We start from the raw sequence: 12243 nt of genomic DNA, 5'->3' as shown, positions 1-12243 counted from the left end.
ACCCGATGGAGAGAAGATTGGGAAAGTAGGACAGATCCGCATTACCATAGTCTACCGGACATCATAGGAAAACCTGGCGAATTTGAACGTCCCCGTAAGATTTGGGCAGCCCTTAATCGAATTCGAACAAACTGTGGAAGATGCGCCGACTCCCTCCACAGATGGGGTAAACTCCCCTCGCCTTCTTGTGACTGCGACGCTGCAAGACAGACGATCAGTCACATTGTTCAGGACTGCCCACGCAGAGCATACACAGGCGACCCTATAGACTTTGTAATGGCAACCGAAGGGTCAATCGAATATATAAAAAAATTGGACATCTGTTTGTGATGCATTGTATAATGCATAAATCTAAATATATTCTGTGATATACTTAAGCCATACGCTAAATAAAAATAAATAGGTCTGGATCCCGCGTATGAAAAAAAAGTTGATTAATAGCAAGCTAAAAATTTGTTAATAGCTTAAGGGTGTCTAGTCGGATAAACTTTGATATATGGGAACACTGGAACAGGGGCAGTTTTAATTGTGGAACAGGTTAAAAATTTGGAACGGTCAGACCACGAAAACGGCAAATTTATTTTGTCCGACAGAATGGACTTAAACTCTCCGAACAGAGATTAAACTCTCATGCAAAAATCAGACTACATGTTTTCAGAAAATTCTACATGTTCCACTCATTAAAACGCCCATTTGGTGATCAATAGCAGTCTGATTTTTGCATGAGAGTTTAATCTCTGTTCGGAGAGTTTAAGTCTGTTCTGTCGGACAAAATACATGTGCCGTTTTCGTGGTTTGACCGTTCCAAATTTTTAACCTGTTCCACAATTAAAACTTCCCCTATTCCAGTGTTCCCATATATCAAAGTTTGTCCGACTAGACACCTTTAAGCTATTAACAAATTTTCAGCTTGCTATTAATCAACTTTTTTTTCATACGCGAGATCCAGACCTATATTGGTATCCGATGAAACTGATGAATCCGTATCACTTTGAGAACAAAATTTTTATTAAATCACTGACTAATTGATTCATTGTCCTTTTATTAGATAATGGCAAATGTCTGTTTTCAGTAAAGTCCTTGTTTTGAATATATCGCATCAATGTAATCACATCAGTTTGTCTGCGTTGGTTAAGACGCTGTATACGGTGTATACGATTTGATAGTGTTAATTTTGAAGAATTGTGTTGGTTACTGGCGAGTCTTACTGTTTCAACTTATGAATAATTAAAACTTTCTTCGGTTTTATCGTTATTTTCGTGGGAGAGTCACAGTCACTGTCATAACGATCACCATCATTTTTTTTTAATAAAACATCTAAACCCCCAAGATTAATAGCGTGATGGAAACACTGTTGATGAAGCTTGCACAACTCTCGTCCAAACTTTATCATGACACTCGAGTTAGCAATATATCCCCTCATAATTTAAAATGAAGTATAAAAAAAATCCCGGGAAATCTATGAGAATTCTCGGGAATCGGGATTTTCATTATTTACTGATTTCCCGAGAAATTTGTCCCGGGAGTTTCCCGGGAATGGAGCTCTAATGATGATGCTGATGAACCAAATACAGTGCAACTATAAAGGCGTGCTGGGCTCGATGGAAATCTCTTTATCAATGTAGAAGGTTGACATTTTAAGTAACAGTAGTAATTCAGTTTTTGAAGTTTATAGTTGTCATTGTGTTAAAAGTATTGGGTTAAAAAGTTGGTGTTGAATAAATTGATTTCAAAAAAGTGTAACAATACGATCCTATCAATGCTCCAACTTTTACCTATATATTTTTTTAGTATCTCTTAAGTCAAATAAGTAATTGGACTGTCTCGCACTTGGACAATCGATTTATTTATTTTTCAACATTCTTCGTGTCATTTTTGGTAAAACCAAATCTCTTGTCATTTATATTAATAAAAGAATACTCTTAGTCTCTCATTTATTAAAATCTCATTTAATTTCCTCTTCCCAAGAATCGACATAATCGTTACATCTCACAACACGAAGACCGTTGACCAACCGACGAAGAGGGTCCAAAATCGTCTTCGCCGAAGCAAGAAGTTAAAAAGGCAGGACGGACATTGCCGCTAGACAGTCAAGTCCATCACGTAATCGGGAGCTTCTTCGTAGTTAGTGGACTGTCACCAGAGGTTAACGTCATCAAGAACGCTCAGCGATGGTGTTCGATAGGAAGTGGTTTATTATATTGGTAAGAACTATTTTGGTGAAGTTTAGTGATTTATTGTGATCGTGGTGATGGTATTATACCGCAGTGTGTTTACTTTAGATGGAAATGTATGGAAAATGGTTTTATTTTTAAGAAAAATATGCTTAGCTAGAAACTTAAATTGAACAATTAAATATGAAATTCTAAAAATAATCAATTTTTACAGTTTTAGGTGAAGTTTTCCATATTTAGTGTGTTATATTATTTATAATCGTAATATTTAAATGAATATATTTTTTTAAATTTTATTCATATTTCAAACTATTTTTTGTTTTAATTACTTTATTTGTATTTTTCAACATTGTTTCTTTTTATTAATATTAATAATATTTCCAAAATATTATACACATAATATAGTTTCAATAGAAATTAGCAAAATTTTAATTTTTTTTAATTTTTATAATTTTTATTTGCATGCAAGCGAAATATTTTGATATCTTATTATTTTTCTATCATGTTATTGATTATTATATGTAGATTCTTTTATAAATAACTGTTTTTCTTAAAATGATTAAAAAATGATCCATACGATTCTAACTGAAGAGTATTTAATATTGCACAATGGTTTTGCAGTTTTTTCCGTTTTGAAAAGTGTAAATACTAGAATTATAAAAATATAGACAGCAGAACTACATAAATATTATACATTTAAAGTAAAATAAAATAAAATTTAATACTTACTTGTCCGTGGTGTTACACAGCATATTCAGTTTGACGTTTACCACATAGGTCTGGATCCCGCGTATGAAAAAAAAGTTGATTAATAACAAGCTGAAAATTTGTTAATAGCTTAAGGGTGTCTAGTCGGACAAACTTTTATACAGTGGAACAGGGGAACTTTTAATTGTGGAACAGGTTAAAAATTTGGAACGATCAGACCACGAAAACGTCACACGTATTTTGTCCGACAGAACTTCCAATTGATTTGTTACCCTTTCATTAAACTCTCATGCAAAAATCAGACTGCTATTTATCACCTGTCGTAATTCCTGTCAGTTGACATGTTCTACGTGTTCCACTCATTATAATGCCCGTTTGGTGATAAATAGCAGCCTGATTTTTGCATGAGAGTTTAATGAAAGGCCAACAAATAAATTGGAAGTTCTGTCGGACAAAATACATGTGACGTTTTCGTGGTCTGACCGTTCCAAATTTTTAACCTGTTCCACAATTAAAACTTCCCCTGTTCCAGTGTTCCCATATATCAAAGTTTGCCCGACTAGACACCCTTAACAAATTAACAAATTTCCTGTTAGACACCTGTTAACAAATTTTCGGCTTGCTATTAATCAACTTTTTTTTCATACACGGGATCCAGACCTAACATGCCAGTCGTCGTTTCTTATTATAATTATAGATCCTCTTCAGTGAGTTATCTTTTTTCCATTGCTGTTTTTATTTATACGTTCCAGTGTAACTTTGTACGTCCTCTTTTCCTCCTTTTATTTGGTTTCCTTTTCTAAGGTAGGTATCTACAGTATCCTTGTCTAGTCCATGCTACCATATCCAGACCAGAGTAAATTTTGTTTTTTTATTTCGTCATTTAGTGTTTCCTTCACATGCATTTCTGGTACAATTGTTTAATTTTTTACTTTGTGCATTCTTGTTAATTTGCAGTTTCTTCATCAAAGCATCAATTTCATTGCATTTATTGTGTTTGCCATTATTTTATTTGTCACCCACGTCTCTGGTCCATACATTGTGCAGCTTTCCACTATTATCTTAAATATTTGGTGTTTAGTTTAGCTATTAATATCGTCGCTTCATTTTTTTTTTCGTTTGAAGTTGTATGACTACGGACCTTTCAAAGCTCATTCGCCGATTCACCACTTTTGCTCATTTATTTTACAATATATTTTCCTATACCTATCTGCTTAATATTTTCTATCCTACTTATCCTACATCCACTGGTCAGTGTAATTAGTCGCTTCATGTAATCGAGTGTAATTGTTGGGTTATTGTCTTTCCTTTTTTTATTTTATTTATTATATCCATTTCATCTGATCCTGTATTTATTATAGTTAATCGCAAGTATTTGTATTTATTTGTGTTTTGGAGAAGTAAAAATATCGGGAAAGAAATGAAAGGCAGAATTTATGGTAGGGGAGCAAAGTATGCTAAATGTGCAGTCACTCGAGCGCTTTGCCGACATGTTGGGTTGTGAAGAGTAGGTTCTAAAACCAAAAAAAGTTAAGTAAAGTTTTCCATTGTAGTGGGGACTTTCCATTTTTTAATTTAATTTTCCATCTCCAATAATCATTTTTTAGATTATAGCATCATCTATCCATAATTCGAAAAAATGTCTCGAATAAAATTTACTTATTTTTACGTAAGGAATCTAAATCTGCAATAACAATGGGGGCTCCCATTTAAGATTTTAAAGTAACCCCCCACCCCACCTCCGTGGGGGGTCGTGTTTGGTGCCATTCGATAGATTTTTCAAAAATATTGAATAAGTGTATTTTTCAGTTTTTCGATCTGATGTTCATTTCGCGAAATATCGCAGGATTCGTATTTAATATTTTAAATTTACCCTCCCCCTCCTTTCCGTTGGAAGTCGTGTTTGGTATCATTCGATATATTTTTGAAAAATATTGAGCACGTATTTTTTAGTTTTTCGATCTGTCATTCAAATCGGAAAATATTCGCTTTTTTCTTGTAAAACTTTGGGACTCACCGCATTTCCTTACGCCACGTTCAAATCGTCAGATTTTTGAAATATACACTCTTTTAGGATAGATTTTTTTTTCGCTCCCTCCCCCCTTAACGAACTCCCCTGCATTGAGAGCCAATATATGGTAGAGGTACATTTCAGGGTACAAGGTTTCTCCCCATGTAATAATCTGACACGCTCGAGTAACTGCAAAAATCCCCGCTTGGGCCCCCTACCATTATAAAATAATCATCAGACCAATAATGAGATATGTGGCAGAAACACGACCTGACAAAGAGAGAACAACATGCTAGAAATAGCAGAGATGAAAACCCTCAGAAAAATCGAGGGTGAGACAGAATTAGAAATACAAATATAGAACGGATATGCATAAAGGACTGGGTTAAGGAATAGAAGAGTAGAATGGAGCGATCATATTTGACCAGCGACAACAAATAGGCGAGGAAAGAGGATAAGAGAATAATTTACTGTTTAAAACAGTATAGTATGCCAGTTTATAATTATGACAAGTCATCATCCTGAATACGATGGTGACGATGGGCCAGTGAGTTTAGTTACTTATCTTATCTATACACCTATCTATCTTGTAACTGCCCCGCTAATTTAAATTATCTATTAACATTATACACCATGTTGAAACGGCTGTCGTTATTTGCTGGAATTGGCTACCCGTATCGTGCTGTTCCTGACGGTTACCTGCAATACTTAGCTTCAGTAATATCAGAGATCTACATCTAATACACAATATTTTCTAATGATAATCCAGTAATAATGTATACAATGAAACATCCATTTAAAATTTTCAATACAATTTTTTACGTCCCAGACCTACAAAATTAAGTACTTCGTTACTCAGTATCTAACGGTACTTCGTATTATTCGCTTGTGATGATAGATCGTAATTCAATAGAAACTCAATAGCTTCATTTATAATTCAGTTGAATACATTGACACATTTATTATACTCTTAATATTATTAATCGAGATGAATTGATCTGACAATGTGAAAATGTGTTATAAAAGAAATAATACATATGTATTACTAAAGAATTCTTGACTAAAATTAATTTATTTTGGAAGTAATTATACCAAGAAATTAAACGAACTCCATTTTTGATATAGGTACCGTAGCTTATTCTTTACGAAGTCTTTTGATGACATTAATAATTTTTCTCAGTTTATTTTCTACCGGGCTCCAACCCAACCAACCCATTTCTCGGGTAGGAGATTGTACACCTGCCTGGGTCTCTTCTTTCTTGTATCTTTCCATCCATAATAAATTTTCTTCTTTGTTTTCCTTCTTAGGCCTATTTCTTCTTCGATATTAGCCTCCTACATTGGACTACCTACTATTTCTGATAGTCTGCTAATGTGTTCGTTGCACTCCTATTTCCGTTATGATATTCAAGTATTTGTTTATTCTTCCATAGCGATAGCATATATTTTAAATATTGTCGTGCCACGATATTACAGAAAAGCAAACTTTTAAAAAGAATTTAGCAAGACAAGTATTAAATAAATATAATTATTATTAAAATAGTTAGTTAAATTCACACACATATACCTGCATAAAAATTGAATAGGAACTAAAAATATGAAACGATTAATATCAATATGTACTCACCCCAAAATTCGATGAAGGATATAAATGGGTTTATGAACTACAACTCCACTTTAAATAGACGAAAAGATGCAGAAAACACATTCTTCCATTGCGGAAGTAAAACCGACATGACAGAACTCGAAAATCAGAGTTGCTAACTGACAAATATTTTTATGACAAGATGTAAATAACAGGAATATATTAAACGGGGTTAAATATGGGGAATATAGCAAGAGTAAATGAGAATAGAATCGAAATAAGTGAAAATTGAAATGAAAGAATAAATAACTTAATAAACTTAATAAATAACTTAATAATAAATTTCCCTACTACAGTGGAACCCCGATAAGTCGGCCCCCGATAACCCGGAAGTCCGGCTAACCCGGACCGATTTTCATCAGACAAACATTTCAACAATAAAAATGTATGTAATATAATATTTGAGAGATAATGGGTATTTGTGTAATTTGAACTATACGATAGTAAAAATGACTCATGGCACACGGCGGCAGAACAACGTTCATTGTCTCGGATTATCGGAAACAACAGGCGCCTGTTATTCCTTTATTTATTTCAAACTGTCTTAGCATTGCTTAAAAAAGACTAAAAGACTATTTAAAAAATTATTTTTTAAACAATGATCTTAGTCTCCACTGTTCTTAAATAACATAACATCGTTCCGATTGTGACCTTATTGTGTGTAGTACAGTCGTATTTCAATTATATCTCAGTTTATCTGTAAGTATACCGTATTTTATTAATTTTTACCATATTCTCCGGCTAACCCGGATTTTCGATAACCCAGATCGGCCGTGGTCCCGATTAATCCGAGTTATCGAGGTTCCACTGTATTTGGGAAAAAAATAGTAAAGCAAAACAGAAAATTAACAAATGAATACAATCACAAGAAAAATGAATAAAATCATTATTTAAAGAGCAGCAACAAACATGTGACGTTTGTGAAGTTGCAAATTATTGTTTAACTTTTTCAATATTTCCATAACTATTTATATTTTGTCTCATATACATTGCTAGTTAAAAGTCCGTTCCCCCTAGTATCTTTTGATTGTTTATACTTATAATATTCTCATTTTCATAACCATTTTTCAGTGTGTCACAAATTATAGAAAAAAGGTAAGTCCGTGATAATACACATTTATGACATTTATTCTAACATGACATTTTAGTTAAATCTGACAGTTGTCACATTTTATTTTCAATTTGGAATAAAAACAAATCAATTGTGTCTATTGCATTTAATATAAAATGGTATTTTCTTTGATTTGTATAGTCTTATAAAGTGTACAGATTATATTGATAATATTATTATTTTACTTAATAAATAATTCTTTTTTGATTATGGCGCCATTTATCGACAACTAGAATAACTAGAATAAATGTTATAAATGTCTGTAATCAGCGACGTGCGTTTTTTTCTGTCACATACAATTTAATGAGTTAAAGAGAAATCGAAAAACTGTTACGCACTGAAAAATGATCATAAAAAGGACTATAGTGAAATTTGGAGGAAGGAAATAAACTGACGTAGGCTTCTTAACTAGTCATAGCAGGTGGCGTAATAGTGACAGATGACTCTACAGCGCTACTGTGACAAATAATTTTAAATGGGATTTTATGGCAAGTGATACCTCGTTTGAAAGGTATTGAAAATACAGTAGAGCGTCGATAATCCGAACTAATTGGTACAGGGGTAGTTCGGATTATCGAACATATGTTCAAAATGCAATGCTCTTAGTACATATGTACATAAGTTTTAGTTACAAGGAATAAAACACCTGCATAATAAACAAATATATTGTATGTATTTATACATAAACAAAACAAAAATTTAAACTCTAATTGCGATATTGCGGTCTCCGACGGAGTGCGAGGCATTACGCGCGGTTCTCTCTCTCTTGTCGTTTCCCCATTACTGAGGATCGTGATTTCTTCCAATATTCCTAACAATGTTTCTCCATTGGTCTCTATCTTCAGCTGCTCTAAGAGCTTTTCAGAATGAGTCTCCAGCTGAATGCTTTATTTGGTCAAACCATCTAGTTGGTGATCGTCCTCTTGATCTTCTTCCCGGAACGTTTCCATAAACAATTAATCTCTCCAAACTGTCGTCACCTCTGCGAACCACGTGACCAAAGAACTGCAGAAGTCGTTGCAGACATATTGTGGACAGCCTTTTTTTAATATTGAGTTGGTTTAAAATGGAAACGTTTGTCTTATGAGCTGTCCAAGGTATGCGCAGCATTCTTCTCCAGCACCACAACTCATAGACATCAATTTTTTTGCGCTCGCATGCGCGAAGAGTCCAAGTCTCTGCTCCGTATAAAAATATTGAGAATACAAGGACGTTCGCCAGTCTCATCTTGATATTTTGAGAGATAGATCTTTCTTTCCAAACTTTAGTTAGGCGACTCATCGCATTTTTTGCCATACCAATACGTCCCCGAACTTCTGCTTCACAGTTACCATCGTTAGTTATACTAGACCCGAGATAGACATACGCGCGGTTGCCAACTTTCAATATCGCAACGAGGTGCGTTTGCAGTCGAGAATTTAATTTATTTAATTTAGGTCCGCGATCATATTTTTTAATTTTATAATTTTTTTGCGCTCTGATTAGCGGACGTTCGGATTACCAGGGTTCGGATTATTGATGCTCTACTGTACCTAGTTTGAGATTAAGTTCATTTTGATGAAAAAATGAAATAAATATAAAATTGTAGTTTCGCATTTAATTAATAAATATTCAAACTTCCACCTATGGTTACTTGTCAAAAAGGTTGACGTTGACGTAAAAACTACTAGAGAACTAAAAAACGTCAACTGTTTTGACAAAATACCATATGATGACATTTGAATTTTTATTAGTTAAATGCGAAACTACAATATTATATTTATTTAATTTATTCACCAAAATTAAAATGAACTTAAACCCAAAAAAATTAGGATGACTGAATAGGTATTTTCAATACCTTTCAAACGAGATATCACTTGTCATAAGGTCCCTTTTAAAATTATCTGTCACAGTGGTGCTGTAAAGTCATCTGTCATAATTACGTCACCTGTCATGACTAGTTGAGAAGTTCACGTCCGTTTATGTCCTCCCTCTAAATTTCACTATTACAAGTATAACCGTTCAAAAGATATGAGGGGGGGAACGGATTTTGACTAGCACCGTATACATTTCCTGCCTTATTATTTTCTCGTCGATTTCTCGTCGGTGTGTTACACATTTTTTGGTTTTTTTCTACTGACACATTGTATTCTTTTCTTGTTGTATTGAAAATGTGTGTTAATCTTGGACATGGAGATCATCTTTGGTCACGGTGACTGGTGCAGGGTCGTCTACCTAGCATATTATTCGGATCTCTCTGTTTCCATTCCTTAATTGTGACCTTGACGTACTGCTTGAATTACCTATTTTTTGGTCCAGTGTGGTCAGCAATCGAAATCACACATTACAAATTTGAATTTTAAAGTTAAAACTTAAGTTTAAATCAAGCATTAATTAATATAAAAAATTGTGATTGTGCCATACATATAACATTTTTGATTTGTCTGTTTTATTTTAGCGGTAGATAATTTTTTATTTTTTTAAAATTGACTGTCTGCCGGCCATATTATGTATGTATATTAAAAAGCAGTGGGCTTAACAACTTTGTTATGTCTACGGAGAATAAATATGCCGGTTTACTATACAGTAGAACCCCGTAAATCCGAACCCCGCGAATCCGAACTTTCGGCAAATCCGAACCAACGGAAAGTGAAAAAAATTTAAAAATTCAAGACAAAAACTTAAAAACATGTTTATTATACAGAGTAAAGCCAGAAAATTGGACAATGTAGGATTACTAGGACTTTGACATTTAAAATTTCTTAAAAATAAATATTATACTTTAATATATAGATTTATAAAGTGTTTATAAAGATTAAACACAAACTTACTTTGGTTCTCTCTTAGTCAACTTGAGTCCAAAAATATTGTCCACACTCTTGCGAGAACGTTTGGCTACTCAAAATCACAATGAAAGCTTTGAACTACTAGTTAAGGCTAACTTTCGGATAATCCGAACTTTTCGGAATCCGAACAGGCTGTCCCCCCAATTAGGTCGGATTTGCGGGGTTCTACTGTATTTGTACAAAAGTCATCAAGCGACAAAATAGGAGTCATGTTGGGTTTATATTTTATGACGAAAAAAAGTTAAATGCAAATTTATAAATTTTTTAAATAGTGTGTGTAGAGCGTATAATATTATATTGTGCTCACAACGAGGCGCCTGCGCCTACCCTCGCTCCCTGGTATCAATCGTACTGCTCGTATTTAGTCCATTTGGTGAGACCGCTCCCGTCTGAAAAACATTTCTAATTCGATTTCTCTGCGGATTCATATTCAAAAATGTTCCCTTTAAACAAATTAGAAGGGTGCCGAACGGAATTTTTGGGCAGAAATTGTTTTAACAATTTTATTTAAACAAATACACAAGATTACATTTTATTGCTCAAAGAAATATACTTTTAGGTTTCTTAGTTCACTCTAAACAAGAAAGGTATCTTGTGATTTTTCTCAAAAATTGACAGTTTTCGAGTTATAGGCGATTTAAAATCTAAAAAAATGCGAAAATACGCATTTTCGAGGCTTAAAAACTCATTTAAATTAGTATTTTTAAGGGTACCAATAATTTTAATTAAAGTTTAAACATTCCTTTTCAAGGTTCCGAAGAGTGATCGGGTCTAGCTTGAATTTAGACTGTAGTTTTTTAATTGTTAATTATGCGTGTCCATCCGGTTTTTTGCCGGTGCGGCGCGCACTATTTTCAAAAATCTCCTATTTCCCTCCGAAAAATATTTTTTTCTAGATTCTTTGGGACATTCTAAATAAAATAATTTTTTTGACATTTTTCTCAAAAGTTGATAGCTTTAAAGTTATAAGCAATTTAAAATCCGAAAAATGACAAAAAAACACATTTTCGCATTTTAAATCGCTTATAACTTTAAAACTAGTAACTTTTGAGGAAAATGTCAAGAAACTTATTTTATTTATAATTTATGTATGTATAATGTAAAAATAGGAGATTTTTGAAATATAGAGCGCCGCACCGGGAAAATTTCGGATGGACATGCATATTTAACAATTAAAAAAACAACGGTTTAAGTTAAGGTTAGATGCGATTACACTTCACAATCTTGAAGCTGAATGTTTAAACTTCAATTTAAGTATCTGACAACCTCCAAAATACTAATTTAAATATGAGTTTTTTAGCCTCGAAAATGCGTATTTTCGCATTTTCCAGATTTTAAATCGCCTATAACTGGAAAACTATCAATTTTTGAGAAAAATTACAAAAGACCTTTCTTGTTTAGAATGACCCATAAAATTTAAAAATATATGTACCAGAGGATAAAAACGTGATCTTTTGTATTTGTTTAAAAAAAAATTTTAAACAATGTCTGCCCAAAAATTCCGTCCGGCACCCTTCAGATTTGTTTAAAGGGGACATTTTTGAATATGACTCCGCAGAGAAACCGAATTAGAAATGTTTTTCAGACGGGAGCGGTCTCACCACATGGACAAATTTTATCGATCGCCAGATGCATTATTTTAAATGCGAGCGTTCACCAAAATGAAGAGTAGGATATTAAGCTCTAAGCTAGGATACGCTGCGATGGTCTCCGTAGTGAACGCACCCACGATAATTAGAAAGAATTTTATCTCATGTACATGCAAGCCG

The 12243-nt window shown here is 33.4% G+C and overlaps 1 protein-coding gene across 1 annotated transcript in view; it reads left to right on the top strand.

Annotated features, from left to right (window-relative positions):
* The first annotated feature begins 2029 nt into the window (after positions 1-2029).
* The window catches only part of LOC114326460 (uncharacterized), a 73342-nt gene continuing 63128 nt past the window's right edge, over positions 2030-12243 (top strand). Inside the window, exon 1 of the mRNA XM_050656123.1 lies at positions 2030-2204. Coding sequence (XP_050512080.1) covers positions 2172-2204 — 33 coding nt within the window. The 5' untranslated portion in view covers positions 2030-2171. The remainder of the gene's footprint in view (positions 2205-12243) is intronic.

Source organism: Diabrotica virgifera, chromosome 7 (assembly GCF_917563875.1).
Source record: "Diabrotica virgifera virgifera chromosome 7, PGI_DIABVI_V3a".
NCBI lineage: Eukaryota > Metazoa > Arthropoda > Insecta > Coleoptera > Chrysomelidae > Diabrotica > Diabrotica virgifera.
This window is presented reverse-complemented; position numbering and strand designations above follow the sequence as displayed.